This window comes from Cervus elaphus, chromosome 33 (genome assembly GCF_910594005.1).
Source record: "Cervus elaphus chromosome 33, mCerEla1.1, whole genome shotgun sequence".
NCBI lineage: Eukaryota > Metazoa > Chordata > Mammalia > Artiodactyla > Cervidae > Cervus > Cervus elaphus.
In genome coordinates this window covers 22100846-22118327 of record NC_057847.1, presented here as the reverse complement: position 1 = coordinate 22118327, position 17482 = coordinate 22100846, and the positions used below count along the sequence as shown (strand labels likewise).

The window sequence follows — 17482 nt, the reverse complement described above, 5'->3', positions numbered from 1 at the left end:
TTCTGTGTATTTTCAGAGCATCCACATACTGGAGAGGACTTCTTCCACAAGCACCGAACCCTCTCTAAGTCGGCAGCTGCTGGAACCAGAGCCAGTGCCGCTCTCCAAGGTCAGTGACGCAGTGTCTGCTCGCTCAGGCGGCAGGAGGTCTGGCCCCGGGCCAGTTGAACGAAACCTCTTTCACCTGACTCCCCTAAACTGGTTGTGATGCCCATTGTAGAACTGCTCTTTCTCTTCTTTCCCCCCTCCCAATATGTAGGGTATCTTGCCCTAAGAAGGGAAGAGATGAACATGTATTTGCTGAGATTTGCAGGGTTACATACAGATGGCCAGAATTCTCTTTGTTTTGGGCTTCCCGGGTGGCTAAGAAAGTAAAGAATCTGCCTGCAATGCAGGAGGCTCAGGTTCGATCCCTGGGTCCGGAAGATCCCCTGGAGGGGGAAATGAATTGAAATACGCCAGTCCACTATTGAACTTGAAATACTTCAATTCAGTATTCTTGCCTGGAGAATTCCATGGGCAGAGGAACCTGGTGGTCTACAGTCCATGGGTTTGCAAAGAGTCGGACACAACTGAGTGACTGACACTTTCATTTCTTTTCACTTTCTCTTTGTTCTAAGGGAAAGGCAAGAGAAATTATCATCCTTCTCTCTTGGAGAGATGAGCTAATATTTCTCTATCAAGGTAATTAAAAGAAAAATCACTGGGCCCGGAAGTAGCAACAACAGCAACAGCAGGTACCATGCACTGGGTACCAGGTGTTATATTAAGACTTGATTCCATTTACTATAATCCTTATGGGCAGTTCCATGTAGAGTAGGTATTTATTACATTTTACAAATACAGGAACCAAGAGTTAGTAACTTGCCCAGAGTGAAAAAAGCTGCTGAGTCGCAGGTCAGGGACTCAAACTTAGACTCATTTAAACTCTGCTCCACCTGCAGGGTAAAGAGTCCCTATCCAGGGGGGCTGCTGTGTGTTCAGAGTTCAGTACCCTTCTTACAGCTGGGCTTCCTAGCAGTGAGCTTCGAGGGGGACGCAGAGACTACTGATGCAGACCTTTTCTGAATCGTGGAAGCCAGTGTTCCCTCTCCCTGGGCTTCCTTTTCCTCAAACTATGGGAACATCTAAATTAACTTATGCCTATGCAAAAATCACAAAGAAGAGTCGAGGAGACACCATCCTATTTATTCCCATCCCCTGCTCAATTCCCTGAGATTTTCAGGCTCCCCTATTGAGAAACTCAAAAAATAGAATGCATGGGGATTTTGAATCCAAAGACAAAAATGGCACTTTATTTCCCCAAAAGGTTAACTAAGTATGGATAACTGATTCATCCATGTTGCTTTTCCTACATTAAACAGAATCCTTTGTGAAAAGAATGCTCTACTACACTATTATATTGTAGAATATAGTACCTCTTTATACTTTGAAGGTGTTACAAGCCATAGAGTTTATTCTGTCAGATAGGAGCAGGTTGCCAAATTAAAATAAGGGAGTTATTAAACTGTAAAAAAAAAAAAAAAAAAAAAACTTAGAAATGAACAACAATCTTATTTCTATTTGAATGGCAAACAGAGAATGTCTACTTGGTAAATATGACCAGAAATCTCTTTGAAACCTCAGTTCTCTCTTAAGACACAGCTAAAGGACAGAGAAAATAACCCCATGTAGGGGTGATGGAGAAGGTGGCTCACACTGATTGAGCACCCACTTTGGGATCTGGGTAGGACCCTGGCAACATCCACTTCTCATTACTTCTCCATGCATCTGCCTGCTTAGATCTTGCTGTGTGACTCATATTCTTGTTGTGTTTCTGTACAAATACATAACAGCTCTCTTGGGACCCCATGAAATCAGAGTCCCGTTCAATCCAGACACCATAGTATCTCACCATCCCTCAGCCACTTTGAGAGAAGATGGACTCCCTGGGTACTGGTTGGTGGTGGAAGAACACTGTTTAAAGTACACATAGTCTTGTCTCAGGATTTGTTCAAATGCTTTGTTTGATACTTTCACCTCCTAAAGCATTTCACATATCCACCACCTACGCATATGCGCCTAGAGAATATACTCTTGAGAAAGGAAATGTCTTTTTTTCCCAAATGAACAGCCTAGGGATGTTATCAGGTTCCTTTCTGTTTGGGGGTATTGTTATTAGATCAACGGTGTTTTTAAAACTTTTGTAATAGCAAAAATGTTTGTATATCTGTTGCAAGTATTGATTATGTTAGGGTTTTTGACTGTTTCTAATATACATAAACCTATGAAAGTTGGTGACTTTAAGAAGAAAATTGATATTAATTGAAATTAAGAAAAGTTATTCAGTTTTCAGAAAGCAATTTTAGCTTTCTCAAAACAGACCTGGTCTACTGAGTATAGAGATGAATTGTATGAAGTCCTAAGATAGGGTATTTCATTTCTTACACACCTTATTTGTAACATTATCATCAGTATTTATAATTGAAATAGAACTGTTTGCTCTGGCATTATCCTTTGCTTTTTTGTCTGTTTGACAGTTTATTTAACTTTAAGAACTATATTAGGATTCTTCCTAATTTCTTTTGCTGGGTGTAGTAATGCTGAATCAGAGTGAGTGCAGTTACCTGTTCAGAACTGCTGCGTGTATATTTACAAAATACATTTTTAACTTTTTGCTTTTTCTGTCTTATCCACACAGCCCCGCCCCTTTTTTCCCTCTGTAGTTAAATTCCCAAAGAAGAAAAAAACTGCTGTGACAGAGATCAGTAGTCATAGTTCCACAGGGACAAGCTATTACTACATTCTGAATTTAATTAAGAAAAAATTCAAATAGCATTTGTACTTATTATTAAAGATTTCCATTTTCATACATAATGCAGAGTATTCGTCACACATGGAGAGAGAATAAATCAAAGATGAACACTAGCCTTCAAATAAGATAAGATCTAGCCAAAAATAAAAATGCTCTTCTTCTGGAGATGCTATCCATCGATGGGGCTACTAAAAATAGAAATATCATTAAATACAGCTGATATCTCTCTAGGACCAGAGAGAGTGCTCATGAATATAGGTACACATATGTAGAGAGGTTTTCTTTTTAATTTCTCGATTACATTAAGGCTTTCTAAAAGAAATCTATAGAAATCTATTAGTTTTATGGAATAAAAATCAATCATTTTTATCTGCTTCACTGATGGAATGAAAAGCCAAAGATAACTGGACTTTGTACAAGAACTTGCTATTTTCTTCTATTATTCTCTCATTATTTATAAACAGTGCTCACCTGGATTGAATTACAGTTCAGTATTAAAAAATGAATATACCAAAGCACTCTGCTTTGTACTCCTGAGGACAGTGCCTTTTAGTGTCCTAAAAATAGGGTACAGAGCCTGAAATTGTCTCATCAGAAGTTTTGTTTTGTTTTTTTTTTTAGGTATAAAGTGGATTTATTTAGAAAGAAATATTTTTGAAAAAATTACCATATCTAATTGATGGTTCTGACCAGATCAGTCACAGTTTCCGACAGTACTTAAGTAGAGAATCACTTTGTAGGTTGTTTTCTTGTGTACAAGGAAGTTTACAGCTCCTTTAAAGGTTCTTAATGTGACCAGATAAGCACTGGCAGCTGCATTTCCGTGAGAGAGGTATTAATAGCTCATTCACCAGGCGCCCTCAGAGATGACCGAGAAGATGGAGAAATGGCAGTGATCTTGGATCAGTTCTCAGGGGTGCTGGTGGTTGTGGGCTTGGGCTTCAGGCAGGTAGAAGCATGATGCTGGCTTCAGAAGCCAGGAGTATCTCCTAGGCTTAATGATGTTAGCATGAAGCAATGTTCAGCCACATCTCCTGGAAACAATTTTCTGTGAAAATCCCACTCTATTTACACATATTTGGACTTACACATAGATTTGACTCAGCCAAAGAGCAAGTGGGCTTCCCTGGTCGCTCAGATGGCAAAGAATCTGCTTGCAATATGAGAGACCTAGATTTGATCCCTGGGGTGGAAAGATCCCCTGGAGGAGAGCATGGCAACCCACTCCAGTTTTCTTGCCTGGAGAATCCCCATAGACAGAGGAGCCTGGCAGGCTACAGTCCACGGGGTCTCAAAGAGTCAGACATGACTTAGCAACTAAGTACACACAGCAGAGGGCAAGCAGCTTCTGAGATGAAAGAAGACAGAAGAAAGAGGCATGGATGGTAAATATGCAGCCCTCTCCCCTCCCATCTCTGTGGCTGATGTCAGTAACTGACTATGGCCCCTTGGCCCCTGGGTCCTGTCAGAGCCTCACAGTCCTGCAGTAGACTCTGGACAGCCACCACCCAGACCCTGGGCTGGCAAGTCCATCTGCCCCAAGATAGAACCCCTTGCCATTCCCGCTGAAGCCTCTGTGCCATAGTCTAAAGAAGATTGCTGATAGAACACCCCTCAGAAGTCAGCTTCCTGAGTCACTTTGGGTCAGATCGTTCTGCAGAGAGGCCTGCCCTGATCCATGAAGCTGCATCCAGCTTTCCAGAGCTGAGGTGGTCAAGCAGGTTGTGCTGAGAGATTTTGCTTCCCTGCTCCATGGGCAGGATTGCAGCAGTCATGCACGCGATGTGACCTCATTGTTCCTGCCTCTGCTTATGCTTGAGTGAGCCCCAAGCCTGAGATCTAGAACACGGGTGTTTACCAGGTCAGCGGTTACTATAGAGCTGCGTGGGCCCTTGGAAATTACCTGGCCCGGGGATTCTAAAACCCAAGATGTTGCTGCAGAGCAGCTGTCCAACATGGAAGCAGACCCAAGGGGGACTGTGGCAGACTGAAGATGGGCTGCCATCCCCCAGGGCAGGACCAACATTGCCAGATCTTCAGTTCAGTTCAGTTCAGTCTCTCAGTTGTATCCGACTCTTTGCAACCCCATGAATCGCAGCACGCCAGGTCTCCCTGTCCATCACCAACTCCTGGAGTTTACTCAAACTCATGTCCATCGAGTTGGTGATGCCATCCAGCCATCTCATCCTCTGTCGGCCCCTTCTCCTGCCCCCAATCCCTCCCAGCATCTTACGCTTCCACAAACACTAGAAATTTGGATTTTTAAAGTCTGAAATCCTCTGATTTTTAAATATTGACAATTCATTTTAAAAGCTTTTTTAAAAAACAACATAGATGAACAAAATGTATCTTATGGAAGAGGAAACCATGATTTAGTCTGTTTTTAACAGGAAATTTTTCCAGTGGTCATGTATGCATGTGAGAGTTGGACTATAAAGAAAGCTGAGCGCAGAAGAATTGGTGCTTTTGAACTGTGGTGTTGGAGAAGACCCTTGAGAGTCCCTTGGACTGCAAGGAGATCCAACCAGTCCATCCTAGAGGAGATCAGTCCTGGGTGTTCATTGGAAGGACTGATGTTGAAGCTGAAGCTCCAATACTTTGGCCACCTGATGCGAAGAGCTGACTCATTCGAAAAGACCCTGATGCTGGGAAAGATTGAGGGCAGGAGGAGAAGGGGCCGACAGAGGATGAGATGGTTGGATGGCATCACCGACACAATGGATATGGGTTTGGGTGGACTCCGGGAGTTGGTGATGGACAGGGAGGCCTGGCGTGCTGTGGTTCATGGGGCCGCAAAGAGTTGGACACGACTGAGCAACTGAACTGAACTAACAGAGGAGGGTGATGATGTGGACTCTAGAAGCTCAGATTTTTGGCCGTGCAGTTGGGCGTTCTTTCCATGGGCTCCCAACGGTGTGTTTTTCTCACAACGTGTGTCTTCGAAAGCACGGACTTCTTGGTGGGTATTTGGCAAGTGGGGCATTTTATGCTCACTTAGAAATGTCAGCAGCCTCACCGAGGGGAAACAGATGCCCACAGGGCTGCTCTTCAGCCTAACAGATTGTGAGCTACTTAGGCTACTACAGCCTTTTTATTTCTACAGAAAGTCAGGCCCACACGCTAATTGAACATGTTTCATCAAAATGATCTTATTTTAAAACTTTAATGTGCCTCTGTCCACAGAGATGAATTGCCTGGAAAAGTGCATTTTAAATCTTGTGAATACAGGCAATCAAAACCATTCTACCCCAGACTTCACCGCTGTCCAGCTCTGTTCTGATGGCCTGCATTCCTCCAGGTGTACCCAGGAGCGCGTTCTCACTTCAGTTATAAGTGCAAAGCTGTGGGTGATGTTAGAGAATGTGCCAGAGTGATATTCATACCTCTGATGGGTTGAGTGTTGTTTCAAAAGCAACTTCTACCTCGGAATTTGCTTCTAAGTGTGTCATCAAACACTGAGAAATATGTGATTTGTTTTTCTTCTTTTCTCTTAGGAAGCTGACAGCTGGGAAATTATAGAAGGACTGAAAATAGGCCAAACCAATGTCCAGAGACCAGACAAACATGAGGGTTTTATGCTAAAGAAGAGAAAATGGCCTTTAAAAGGCTGGCACAAGGTACCATTTTCATCACATTCATCTTCAGATCATCTTCATAATTAGAGAGGGTCTTAACTTGGTGTCATTAAGTGGTTATACAGCCTTATTTTAACCATACAGGCTGCAGCCTGTCATATCTGTTCGTTCTGTAGTGGCTGTAAGCAGAGAAAAAATATTTTACATGATATTTAAAATCCAGTTTACACATATTGTTGTGTACTCTGCTTCTTAAACTTCAGTTAGGATAAATATGTTCTTATTAAACATTCTTCTAAACTTGAGCTGCTTTTAAATGCACGCATGTATTTCATCAGATGGATTTAGACTATATACCCCACCACTACTGAACCAATTTCCTATTGCTGTGTGTATACATGTGTCTGATTTTTTACTGTATGATGTTGTGATGAAGATTCTTATACATGAATTTCCATTTAAGTTCTTGGAGTAAATTCCTAGAATTATTGTTTGCCAGTGCAAACTAAAGATGGGAAATCACTTGTTTTGGAAGTTTGCCTACTGCCCTTTAATATATATGGTGTATTTCTCTCTCCCCAACTCCACATAATTTTTCCATCTTCCAGTTTTAATTATGAAGAAAATATTTTGCATTGCATTGTTGCAATGACCTGAGTAGCAAGAGTTCTGGACACTTAGGAGAAGCAAGCTGTCCTCAGTTTTCAATACAAGCCTTTGGATAGACCACCAGTATCTATCTAGAATCACTGGAAGAACAGGTTCATTACTTGCCACATCTGCTGATGGATTTCATCTCAAGGCAGATGGATTTGGGGGTGCAAATGGAGTGGTGGTTGCTGCCCATTGGCTCAAAACTGGAGGTTATGGATTATAACATCCTTAAGGAAATGTATTTTTTGCAAATTAAGGGAAGGACTTAAAAATTAACAGATGGGAAATGTTGCCTCAACTCCCTATCTCTGAGGATGGAATAAAAGCCAGTCAAAGAGTCTTCTTCTCTCTCACTTGTCGGAAACCTTGACAGTCTCCTCGAACCCATAATATTATACCAGTACCAGGAATCTCTCTTCACCCTTGATCTCTCTTGGATTTTGGTCAGCTGGCCTTACACCTTCCTGGGAGCACCTTTGCCTTTCATTCTGACATTCCCACTTTTCAATTCCTCAAATCAATGGCCTTGCTTGTCTCCTCCCCATGACCATCCTATAGGTTATCTCTGCTAGAATTCTTTGATAGATAGAAATGGAAAAATAGAAGAAAGGGGTCACAAAAACACATTTACCTGAATTGCTGACTTTAATTTAGCACTCTCAATCCATGTTTCAGCAAAATTGGCTGTGGTTCAGCTGCAGCTCTTTCTGGATCGTCCCTTAGAACATTTTGCTACATGAGCAGTAGTAGGTCCTCCCTTCATCGCCTTTGCTCCTGGTCTGTGATACTGTATTTATTCAAGCATCAGTCCATTTGATTGCCCAAGTCATAGGCAATCAAAAACTCAAGTATTTTTCAGCTGTAAAGGTTCTTTCCTCCAGTGCTTACTTGCTGCCCCCCCCAGAACTGTAAGAAAGGGTTACAGTGGCCTTCTGCGAGTTCTGTATAGGGTGTCCCCAGGCCCGACTGCCTGTCACCTCAGCAGCCTAGAGTTCCTAAGTCACATAAAAACTTCCCAGCCGAGTAATTTACCAGCCACGGTAATTTACCTGCATCTGTGGAGACTAGAGGACCCTGGACCCATTGTTTGATTGGGTCACGGGAGCTGTTTGTTCTCCTGTCGATTGTCCATGGAAAGGAAATCAACCAAAAGAGCTCCTGAGGTTTGTGGATCAAAAATAGTTAGATTTATTTGGACTGGACCAGGAGTATCTTGGAAGAGACAAAAACCACTCCAAATATATCTATTTATTCCCCCTTAATAGAGTTAAGAAATAATTTTTAATCTGTTTTACTAATAGTGAAATGGAAGTATTTTTCTAAGTGGAGATGCAAGCATATTGATAAGGCTACTTTTTAAACTTTCCAGATAATTCATTATTCATAGCTTCAGTCCACTGGCTTCTATTTACAGACATGGGTATTTTCAGAATTATCCATGGTAGCTAGGGAGAGTCAAGAATTTACCTGCAAGGTGGGAAAGTAAACAAGCAGTCAAGTTCCTCACAGAATCACTGTGACCTAACTCAGTTTATTCTCATTTCTTATTTTGAAAAACATCCCAGTGTAGTTCATTCAGAGAGTCCTAGATATAGGCTCTGGGGTTCCTCCTGCTACTCCCACTCCCCCATTAAGAAAAACTGGTGATGGGGGACATCCATGTAGTCTACTGGTTAGAATTAGGCACTTTCAGTGCTGTGGCCCAGGTTTAATCCCTGGTCAGGGAACTGAGATCCCGCAAGCTGTGCGGTACAGCCAAAAAGAAAAGAAAAGAAAACTGTGGTGAAAAATTTCATCCCCATTGGATTATGTGTAAAAGAACCCTACTAGGTAAATGGTATGGAATGAGAGCTCAGATTTCCTTACCATTTCATGTGACTGGCTGTGGCCAGGTGCACTAAATTCAAATACATGGAAATGGTCAAACATGTTGATTACTAAGTACCAAGCAATATTAGACCCACACTTGTGAATGTTTTATGTAATTCAGAATACTTATAGTAACTGGGGACTGTTTGGTTCTTGCAGCGTTTTTTTGTCCTGGATAATGGAATGTTAAAGTATTCAAAGGCACCACTTGATGTAAGTAGACAAAAGGATTGGTTTCGAATTCTGCTTGAAGTGAGTCAACACCACAGTGTCCAAGTGTTGTGCCGTAGTTACCAGTTCTGTGTGTTTCTGTGCCTGTAAGACTTAACAACCTACCAGACTTCCATGTTGCATGGAAGGTGTGTTTTATGCTTATGCTCAAGCTAGCATAAAATCTCAAACTGCTGCATGAAAATTTAACTATTGTAATGTAAGCTGTTAAAAACAGAAGCTTAAACCTAAAAGTCACCAACTAACAAAAATCACCCTTTCTGTCTTAGAAAACTCAAGTAGACTTTTTTCCCTGCATTTCTCAACAAACTATGCTTTATGTGCTTTTTCTGAAATTCAGCCTGTGTTCTTACTGATGTTTTTTTAAGACTTATCTATGGACTTCATTTCTGTTTCATATATTCCTTTATCTTGAGCATCCCAGCTCTAAAATTATTCCAAATTACCTTTCTTTAATATCAAAAGTTATTGCTTGCATGCAAAACTGGAAAGCACTCTCCCTCTTGTCATTGCGTGTGGGAGAAATAGCAGAGGGCTCAGATTTCAGTTCCATCCCTGGCTCCTTCATGAGTCAGCTGTGTGTCCTTGATCAGATGAGGGCAGCCAGAAGATGAGCTGCCGGCTCTGTGCACTCAGTCCCGACTGCCCATTTCTACCCTGCAGCTGTCTGCTAGCTGATTACTTGGGTATGTTTGGGGTTGTAGGTCAAAGATGGACCATAGTTATTTTAGGAACCAGAAAAAGTCTCTCTTAGGATGTAAACTGTGTAATCTAGAGTTACAAAGAATTAACATTATAGTTATGCCAAAACAAGAGTGAGATAAATAGCCTTACTTATTGAAATTGGCATGAAGTCACTGCAACTTCAGCTGTCCTCAGATTAAGGACCTTAACTTCAGAACCTTAGCCATTTCCTCTCTGTTCAGGAGGTGTGATCTTCCATCTCCTGTAGATAAATGAAAGTTTACATTAAGCTCACTTCAGTACAGAAACACATCAGATCACATATCCTTTCAGCCTTTTAACCAATCTTTTGATTTCAGATCCAGAAAGGGAAGGTCCATGGAAGCATCGATGTGGGACTCTCTGTCATGTCAATTAAAAAGAAAGCTCGGAGAATAGACCTTGATACTGAAGAACACATCTATCATTTGAAGGTAAAGATGCCTTAAAATGGTTTCTCTGCCAATATCTGGGAAATCATTTGCATAGACTAATGGTTAGACAGGATATTGGCTTCACCATTACCTATTCCTCTTTTTTAATTGTTGTAGGTGAAATCCCAGGACTGGTTTGATGCATGGGTCTCCAAGCTGCGCCATCATCGGTTGTATCGGCAGAATGAAATTGTGAGATCACCACGAGATGCTAGTTTTCACATATTTCCTTCAACCTCCACAGCTGAATCCTCACCAGCTGCTAATGTTTCAGTTGTGGATGGAAAGGTATGACTTCATTATATAAAAGTCAGCCCAGAAATTGCTTGGAAGATTATGCAGACATATTTACTGAGTCTCATTTGACAAACCAGGAAGAGAAGGTTGGCTTTGTAAACTAACTCTCAGAAAACAATAATGACATTTAGCATCAAAGTTAATTACAAGTATAGAATAGATCAGATGGAAATGTGGATCACCAAGAGAATTAACAGTTACTTTTCCTATGAAGGGACTAGATCTTAATTTTACATGGCTTTATAAGCATATTAGAGAGTAGAGTGAACATTTGGTTAATCAACACCTAATCAATGTCTTCCTGGGTGGTAATAAGAAGACCACAGTGTTTTGGCTTTTTTGCCTTGAGCTGTAATATATACATGACCATGAAAGAGATCAATGAATTTCCCCATGATAAGGCAAGGCAAGTGGGCTAGAGATTGCAACAGTAACATAAGTAGTGGCCTATTTGAGACTAGGCACTGTGTTAAGCATTGGACATTCATTTATCGCTAGTCTTTAATATAGCCAAAGCTCAGAGACAGTTATGCATTTTTCCAGAGGACATTATCAGCTGAGTCTTCATCTCAGCTTCATCTGAATCTTCATCTTTGTTTCCAAAATCGGTGTCTTTTCCATTGTACCGAATTAAGGGAAACTGAAGCTATTCTTTGGGCTGTTTTTTTCTGTGTTGTTGAAAAACTAGAGGTGTTGCCTGTTAAAAACCAAGGCTAAGTCAGTGGAACAGGGAGAGAGCTGTTTTTGCCTTTGCTGCAATAATTAGGTTTTCTGAACCATAGCCACATTGCACTACCCAGGAGTCTTCCAGTTTCTTACTTGGCACCTGATATTGAGAATAGAGACATCTGTGAACAACTGGCTGCCACAGGGAACTGAGTTCAAATGTGTTTCAGTGAAGGTTCTGCCTTTCTCTGTTTTCCTACATAGGGATATATGGACTAACATATATCCAAGTTTCCTTACAAAGCATTGAAAAACCTCCTGGGGTAACTGGAAGACTCATCAAATCAGATTAAATTAAATACAGCTGTATTTAGCTATTGCTGTTTTGATGGAAATTACTTAAGTAATTTTTGTTAAATCCTGTTAATTATATTCAGTTGACCCAAAAGTTCATCCAGGTTTTTCCATAACATCCTACAGAAACACCCAAAAGAACTTTTTGGCTAACCCAGTATTTCACAAGGCTCTCAAACATATTTCATTCTGGAATATCTCTCTCCTAGAAACAGGGTGTTGGATTAACCCTAATACTAACTGCTTCTGAAATATAAGGAAATGAATCAATTGTTGTTTAGTCACTAAGTCATGTCCAACTCTTTTGTGACCCCATGGACTCTGCCAGGCTCTTCTGTCTGTGGGATTTTTCAGGCAAGAATACTGGAGTAGATTGCCTTTTCCATCTCTAGGGGACTAATGAATCAGTTATTAGGGAACAGGTCACTTACTGAGTAACACACACAAGATGTTCAAGATAGTCCCCAAGATTCTCTGGGCCTCCTGTGTTCTCATCACAAAATGGAATGAATCCCAGAGTTAGTCCAAATTAAACAAGAAATGTATTCTAGATGGATATTAAAAATATATACATATTTAATCATTTGGTTCTTCCAGCTTCTGCCTGTGTCTTTGGCACAGTGTTGATAAAAGATGTATTATTTTCATCTCTTGTGTTATGTATTAAATCACTTGGGTGACATCTGAGAATGGAGAACTGAAACCAAATCCTCCCCATTGTTTGCCTTGGAATAAAAAAGGGCTTCAGCTCTGGTTTTCATAGATGTATTGCTCTCATTACAGACGACATACCTCTAAGATCTAACTTGGTGAAAGATTTCCATTACATTTATCAAAATGCAATAAAGAGTGAAAAGAGCTTTTTATCACTTTGCTTGCATTCTAGGCATCAAATGATGAGGTTCCAGGATGTTAATTGCTTTGTGGCCCTGTGTGGGTAATAAATAAGTCTGGGTTTGCTAAGCATGCCCATCCTTCACTTCATAATGATTTACAAGAGACACAAACAGTTGTAATTGAATATTAAAATCAAATATGGAGTTTTAAAGTTGTTTCAGGTTTAGGGGAATACGTTTCTGCTTTTTTCTTGGAGTGTTTCTTACACTCACTTTAGTATCTACATACTTCATACAACTTTATTTCACATAAAGTCTCTTTAACAGAAAGTCTGTCAGCTATAGATAATAACAACTTGCCAAGGCTGGCTTTTTTTTTTTTTTTTTTGCCATGCTGTGTGGCTTGTGGAATCTGACTTTGCTGACCAGGGATTGAACCCAGGCCCCCATCAGTAAAAGTGCTGAGTCCTCACCACTGGAGTGCCAGGGAATTCCCAAGACTGCCATTTTATATGTTACAGTTTTCAATATGCAATGCCATATTGAATATGCGGTTTTCAGTATTTTGATGGAAAGGATGCTTGCTGGTGCATAATGTATTTAAGAATCACAAGTGGCTGATAACACCATGAGTTAGTCATAAGGGTACAGAGAGCTTTCAAAAAGTAAAGGCCTTCAGTCGTGAGTTGAGGACTGCAAGAAGGACACTATCAACCATAACTTAGTGAGTAATCAGAAACCATTGAAAATTTGAGTTGGCAGGTCCTTGCAAGTATAGCATTCATAAGCATTGTCCGCTTCATTGTACAGTGGAGATGGCAGCTTAACGAGTGTTGTGATCACCTATGAAATTTGACTCCCCTGAGCTTGTACCACATTTAGCCAAGAGGCTTCTTCCATATTTTGAGCTTGCCCTTTCCCCCCTTTTTTTAATGTCGCTTTGAGGAGGCTAGTGTTCTTTTTAGTCATTTGCATGTACTCTTCCTGCCTAACCCTACACATTTTTCTGTTCACTGTAGGTGCAGCCAAATAGCTTTCCATGGCAGTCCCCTCTGCCCTGTAGCAGCAGCCTCCCTGCAACCTGCACGACCGGCCAGAGCAAGGTGGCAGCCTGGCTACAGGACTCGGAAGAAATGGACAGGTGTGCAGAAGGTCAGTTCATGCCCAGCGTGGGCTCTCAGGGTGAGCCAACAAGACAAACACGAAAGGGGCAAATTCTATGGGTCCTGCACCTTTCAGGTTTCTTACCTGTCCATTCCCCTGCACCCTCAGAACTACTGAATCTGGTTTTGCCCCTACGCTGACTCCCACCCACTTCAACCCTCTCACCTCATTTCCTCGGCAGTTTCCTCTGGCTTCCTTAGCCTCCCACACCCTGGACCCTGGGGGCGATCACCCAGCTGAGTGCTTCCTGGAGAGCAGCCTCCACCCTCTCTACTGACAGTCCACTAGGTCACTTACATGGCCGCCTTCTCTGCTGCTCTGTCTGGCCCACAGAACAGTGTATGTTCCCCAACTACCGGCAATAAACAGCCATGTTATACTGCATCTTATAGCCACAGTTGCCTGGTGTGGTGTCCCAGTCTGGATCAGTCATTGAAGACTCTGAACTAGTACACAATTCCTTCATTATACCGTCTCTCAGCCTCTTGACCTGAGAAGCTTTTTCCTTCCATGTCATGAACCTGAGCATGTTGGTTCAAACTGGATTCGCAGACCATTTCCAGTCTGTGAGATGGCTTTCATTTGACATTCAAAAATGAAAAGAAAAAATAATAATAGTAACAGGTATTTAATAAATCTAAATTGATTTAATTTTTAAATTGTTTTTAGGTGATATTGGGCCTCTTTTTTAATATTAAATTTTTTCCTTTATAAAGTTATGGCGAAAGGAAATGTTACATTATTGTATGACCTCAGTTAGAAAAATTGAAATTTGGTGATCTGTGTTCATGCCCTGACCAAAGCAAATTTTTTTTTGCTCTACACATGTGTGAACTCAAAGTCTGTGGCATTTTTATTAGTTCTCTCCACATCCCAAGCTCAGTATTTATGTGAAAAATATGACTTTAAGGGGGATGTTATATTCATGAAGTGTGCGAAGCTAACATTCCACTGAAAGGGTTTTACTTGAGTGTATACACAAAACACAGATATTACTTTGCCTTTGTGAACTTCAGGTTGGGGAAGAGGCTGAGCTCACTGTCCTACATACGGAAGACTCGCTCACCTCTGCGGCTCTGCCAGTCTCCTGTCCTTTCTGCCTCTTTGTACATGCTTGTGGCATTCAACCTGGCCACTAACGCTGTTGAAAAGATGGAGACTGTCTACCGGGACAGAAGTGCATTCATGTGACCAAGATAGACAGACATTGGCCGTGATGCCAAGAAGCCCCTGACTGGTGGGGGATGTCTGTGTGTCCCTGTGTGCTCCTGAACACTCTGTGGCCCGTCCCTGTGCCCTCTGGCCAGTCTCGGGGGTGACCCTTCTTTCTCCCCATCCTGACGTCTCCACCTGTGTCTTCGTCCTGCCGTTCTCTTCTCCTTCAGGATTTAGTGGAGGAATGATCTCTTCTCTTGGGAACAACCTAAGTCTCTCCCACTTTCCTTGTTGCTTCCTGTAGACACCAGCTTCTCTCCCCTAAGTTGACTTGGCCCTTATGACTCTATGGCCAAAGCCTTCTTGGCAACAAGAGGCCATCTGATTTCTGCTGTGTTCTCAAGCCTCATCCTCTGACCCGCCTTGCAAGACCTTGTCTAATAAGCCTCCGCTTTTAGGTCCTGTGAAGTTTTCCCTTTTTTTCCAGTTGTTCCTCTTTTATTTCACTGGGATTCTACTCTGGTCAGCCTTGGTTGTAGGGATGATCAAGATTGAGTATTCTGCTTTTAGCTTCAATAATAATAAGCTTAGTTTATTGAGTGCTCATGTGGGTCAGGCACGGAGCTAAGTGCTTTACATATGTGGTCTTTTATACATTTTCACAATAGTACCAAGCAGGAATTATGAGCCATATTTTTATAAACAGGAAAACCACAGCTCAGAGAGGTCGAGTAACTTGTCCATGTTACGCAGCAAGTACGTGGCAGAGCTGCAGGGCTAACCCTGATCAACTTGATCCTAATGACCATGCTCAGTGCTCTGGAAACAATAGGCATGCTCTAACCACAGTCTATTATGACGATGATAGTGATGATAAGATGGTAGTGGTCCTGGTGGCAGTTGATAGGATGGGTCATGTCTTGTGCAGCAGGCGCTGTTCTAGGTGTTTTATATGCTTTGACTCATTTAATCCTCTCAATGCCGCTTTACGGGTGAGAAAACATAGGTTCAGAGAAGTCAGGTCACTTTAACCAAGTTGACACGGTTAGTGACGGTGGAGCTGGCATTCAGACTCATGGTCTGACTCCGGAGCGTGTGCTCTTAATCACTGTACCGTATTTCCCTCAGAAAGGCGGAACACTCTTTGTGTCTCAGACCTCTGTACCCAGCCCATGCTGCATTCCCACCCGCTCCCCTTACTGTTGACCCTTTCTGTTGATGCACTCCGTCACGCTGTCTTCTGAGCCTGTCAAAAGCCAATTCTGTCTCCTCTGTGAAAACGGCCGCAGTTCCTGGATTCCCCTGTGTTTGTCGGTGCTGCCGTCATAACCACTCCTGAAACCTCTGTCCTCTCTGCCCCACCCAACCTGTTCGTCCCGCTGAGGCTGAGGTCGTTGTTTCTTTGGAACCACTCCCCCTCATCTGCCTTCCTCTGGAATTCCATTTCTGCCAGCCTCACTCATGCTCCCTCTTTGCTCACCGGCCTTTGGTACCCACACCCTCAGTCTCTTGCTCTGTGACTCCGTGGCTCTCAGAGGCTCCTGGGGAACTGCTCTTCTTGGATGTGTTCACGGATGGCGCCAGCACTTAGCAGGCATCATCCCATTGCCCTTGGCTTTGAGATATATGTATTACTGCTGCCCCCACTTTGCCGATGAGGAAAGTGAAATGCGCAGAGGTTAAGGAATCTTCGCAGTTACGCACTGCGCTGATGGAGAGGCTGGGGCTCCAGCCAACCCACAGACTCCAGCCAACCCACATTTAGTAATCCCAGAGCCAATTCTTTGTTCACTACATAAAATATGTAGTCCCTTAAGACCACTATTTCTTAAAATAACTTTTTGCAAACATCTCTTTATGAGTGGTTTTCTGTGGACTCTTGGGCTGTAGTCCAAACTACTTAGCCTAGCATTTAACATCCAACTTTCAGCTTTCTAGCCCTGCCTACCCTTTCAACCTTGCCTTCCATAGGCCGAATTAAACTTATGTGCTATCTCCAGAGTGTCCTTGCACGTTCCTGCCTCCACGCCTTTGCATAGGCTGTTCTTCTCAACCTGCTGTGACCGCTCTGCCCTTCTCCATCTTCCTGGTTTTCTGAATCCTCTATCAATCCTCCAGACCCACAGAAGTTTCTCCTGTCTTATCTACTCTGACGACCTCAAACCACAGTAACTATCCCTTTCTTGAACTACCACAGCATTTTTTTTTTGTCTTTTCTGATCATTTTATAGGGTCCCATTATTGAGGTTGGTTGCAGTTCAAAAGTTCATCATGTAACATCTTCTTGAACCCATAACATAGTACATTTATAGTTCCAGTACTTAAAGAGGTTAGCTATTCATAGGTCTGGATGTCTGTCAGTCCAGAGCTTAAGTATATAAGGGAGTTTCTTAGCTCTTGGAGAGCGCTTTTTCTCACAGACGCAAAATGTTAAATTAGTATTTTATGTGCCTTCCTTGTGTACCAGTATATGCCATCACTAAAATAGGTATATAATAGTTTAAGGTACAGATTATTTATTGTATTTATTTTCTTTAAACCAGAATGTAAATTCCATAAATCTTACTTTATTGCTATATTCCCTATGCTTAGAACTGTGCTGGTTGGCATAGTATCTTCCTAACCAGTGGTACCGAAATGAAATAGTAAATGGATAACTTTGGATGCGCTCTGAGTACGTAGTCATCAGTTGTGTCTGACAGTTTGCAACCCTTTGGATTGTGGTCCACA

The 17482-nt window shown here is 42.0% G+C and overlaps 1 protein-coding gene across 5 annotated transcripts in view; it reads left to right on the top strand.

Moving 5' to 3' along the window:
- OSBPL6 (oxysterol binding protein like 6) overlaps positions 1-17482 on the top strand; it is a 203675-nt gene that overhangs the window by 137170 nt on the left and 49023 nt on the right. For all 5 annotated transcript variants that reach the window (XM_043894089.1, XM_043894090.1, XM_043894091.1 and 2 more), the window contains 6 exons: positions 17-109; positions 6289-6411; positions 9052-9105; positions 10167-10280; positions 10398-10568; positions 13453-13585. In XM_043894089.1, the coding sequence (XP_043750024.1) occupies positions 17-109; positions 6289-6411; positions 9052-9105; positions 10167-10280; positions 10398-10568; positions 13453-13585 (688 nt within the window). The remainder of the gene's footprint in view (positions 1-16; positions 110-6288; positions 6412-9051; positions 9106-10166; positions 10281-10397; positions 10569-13452; positions 13586-17482) is intronic.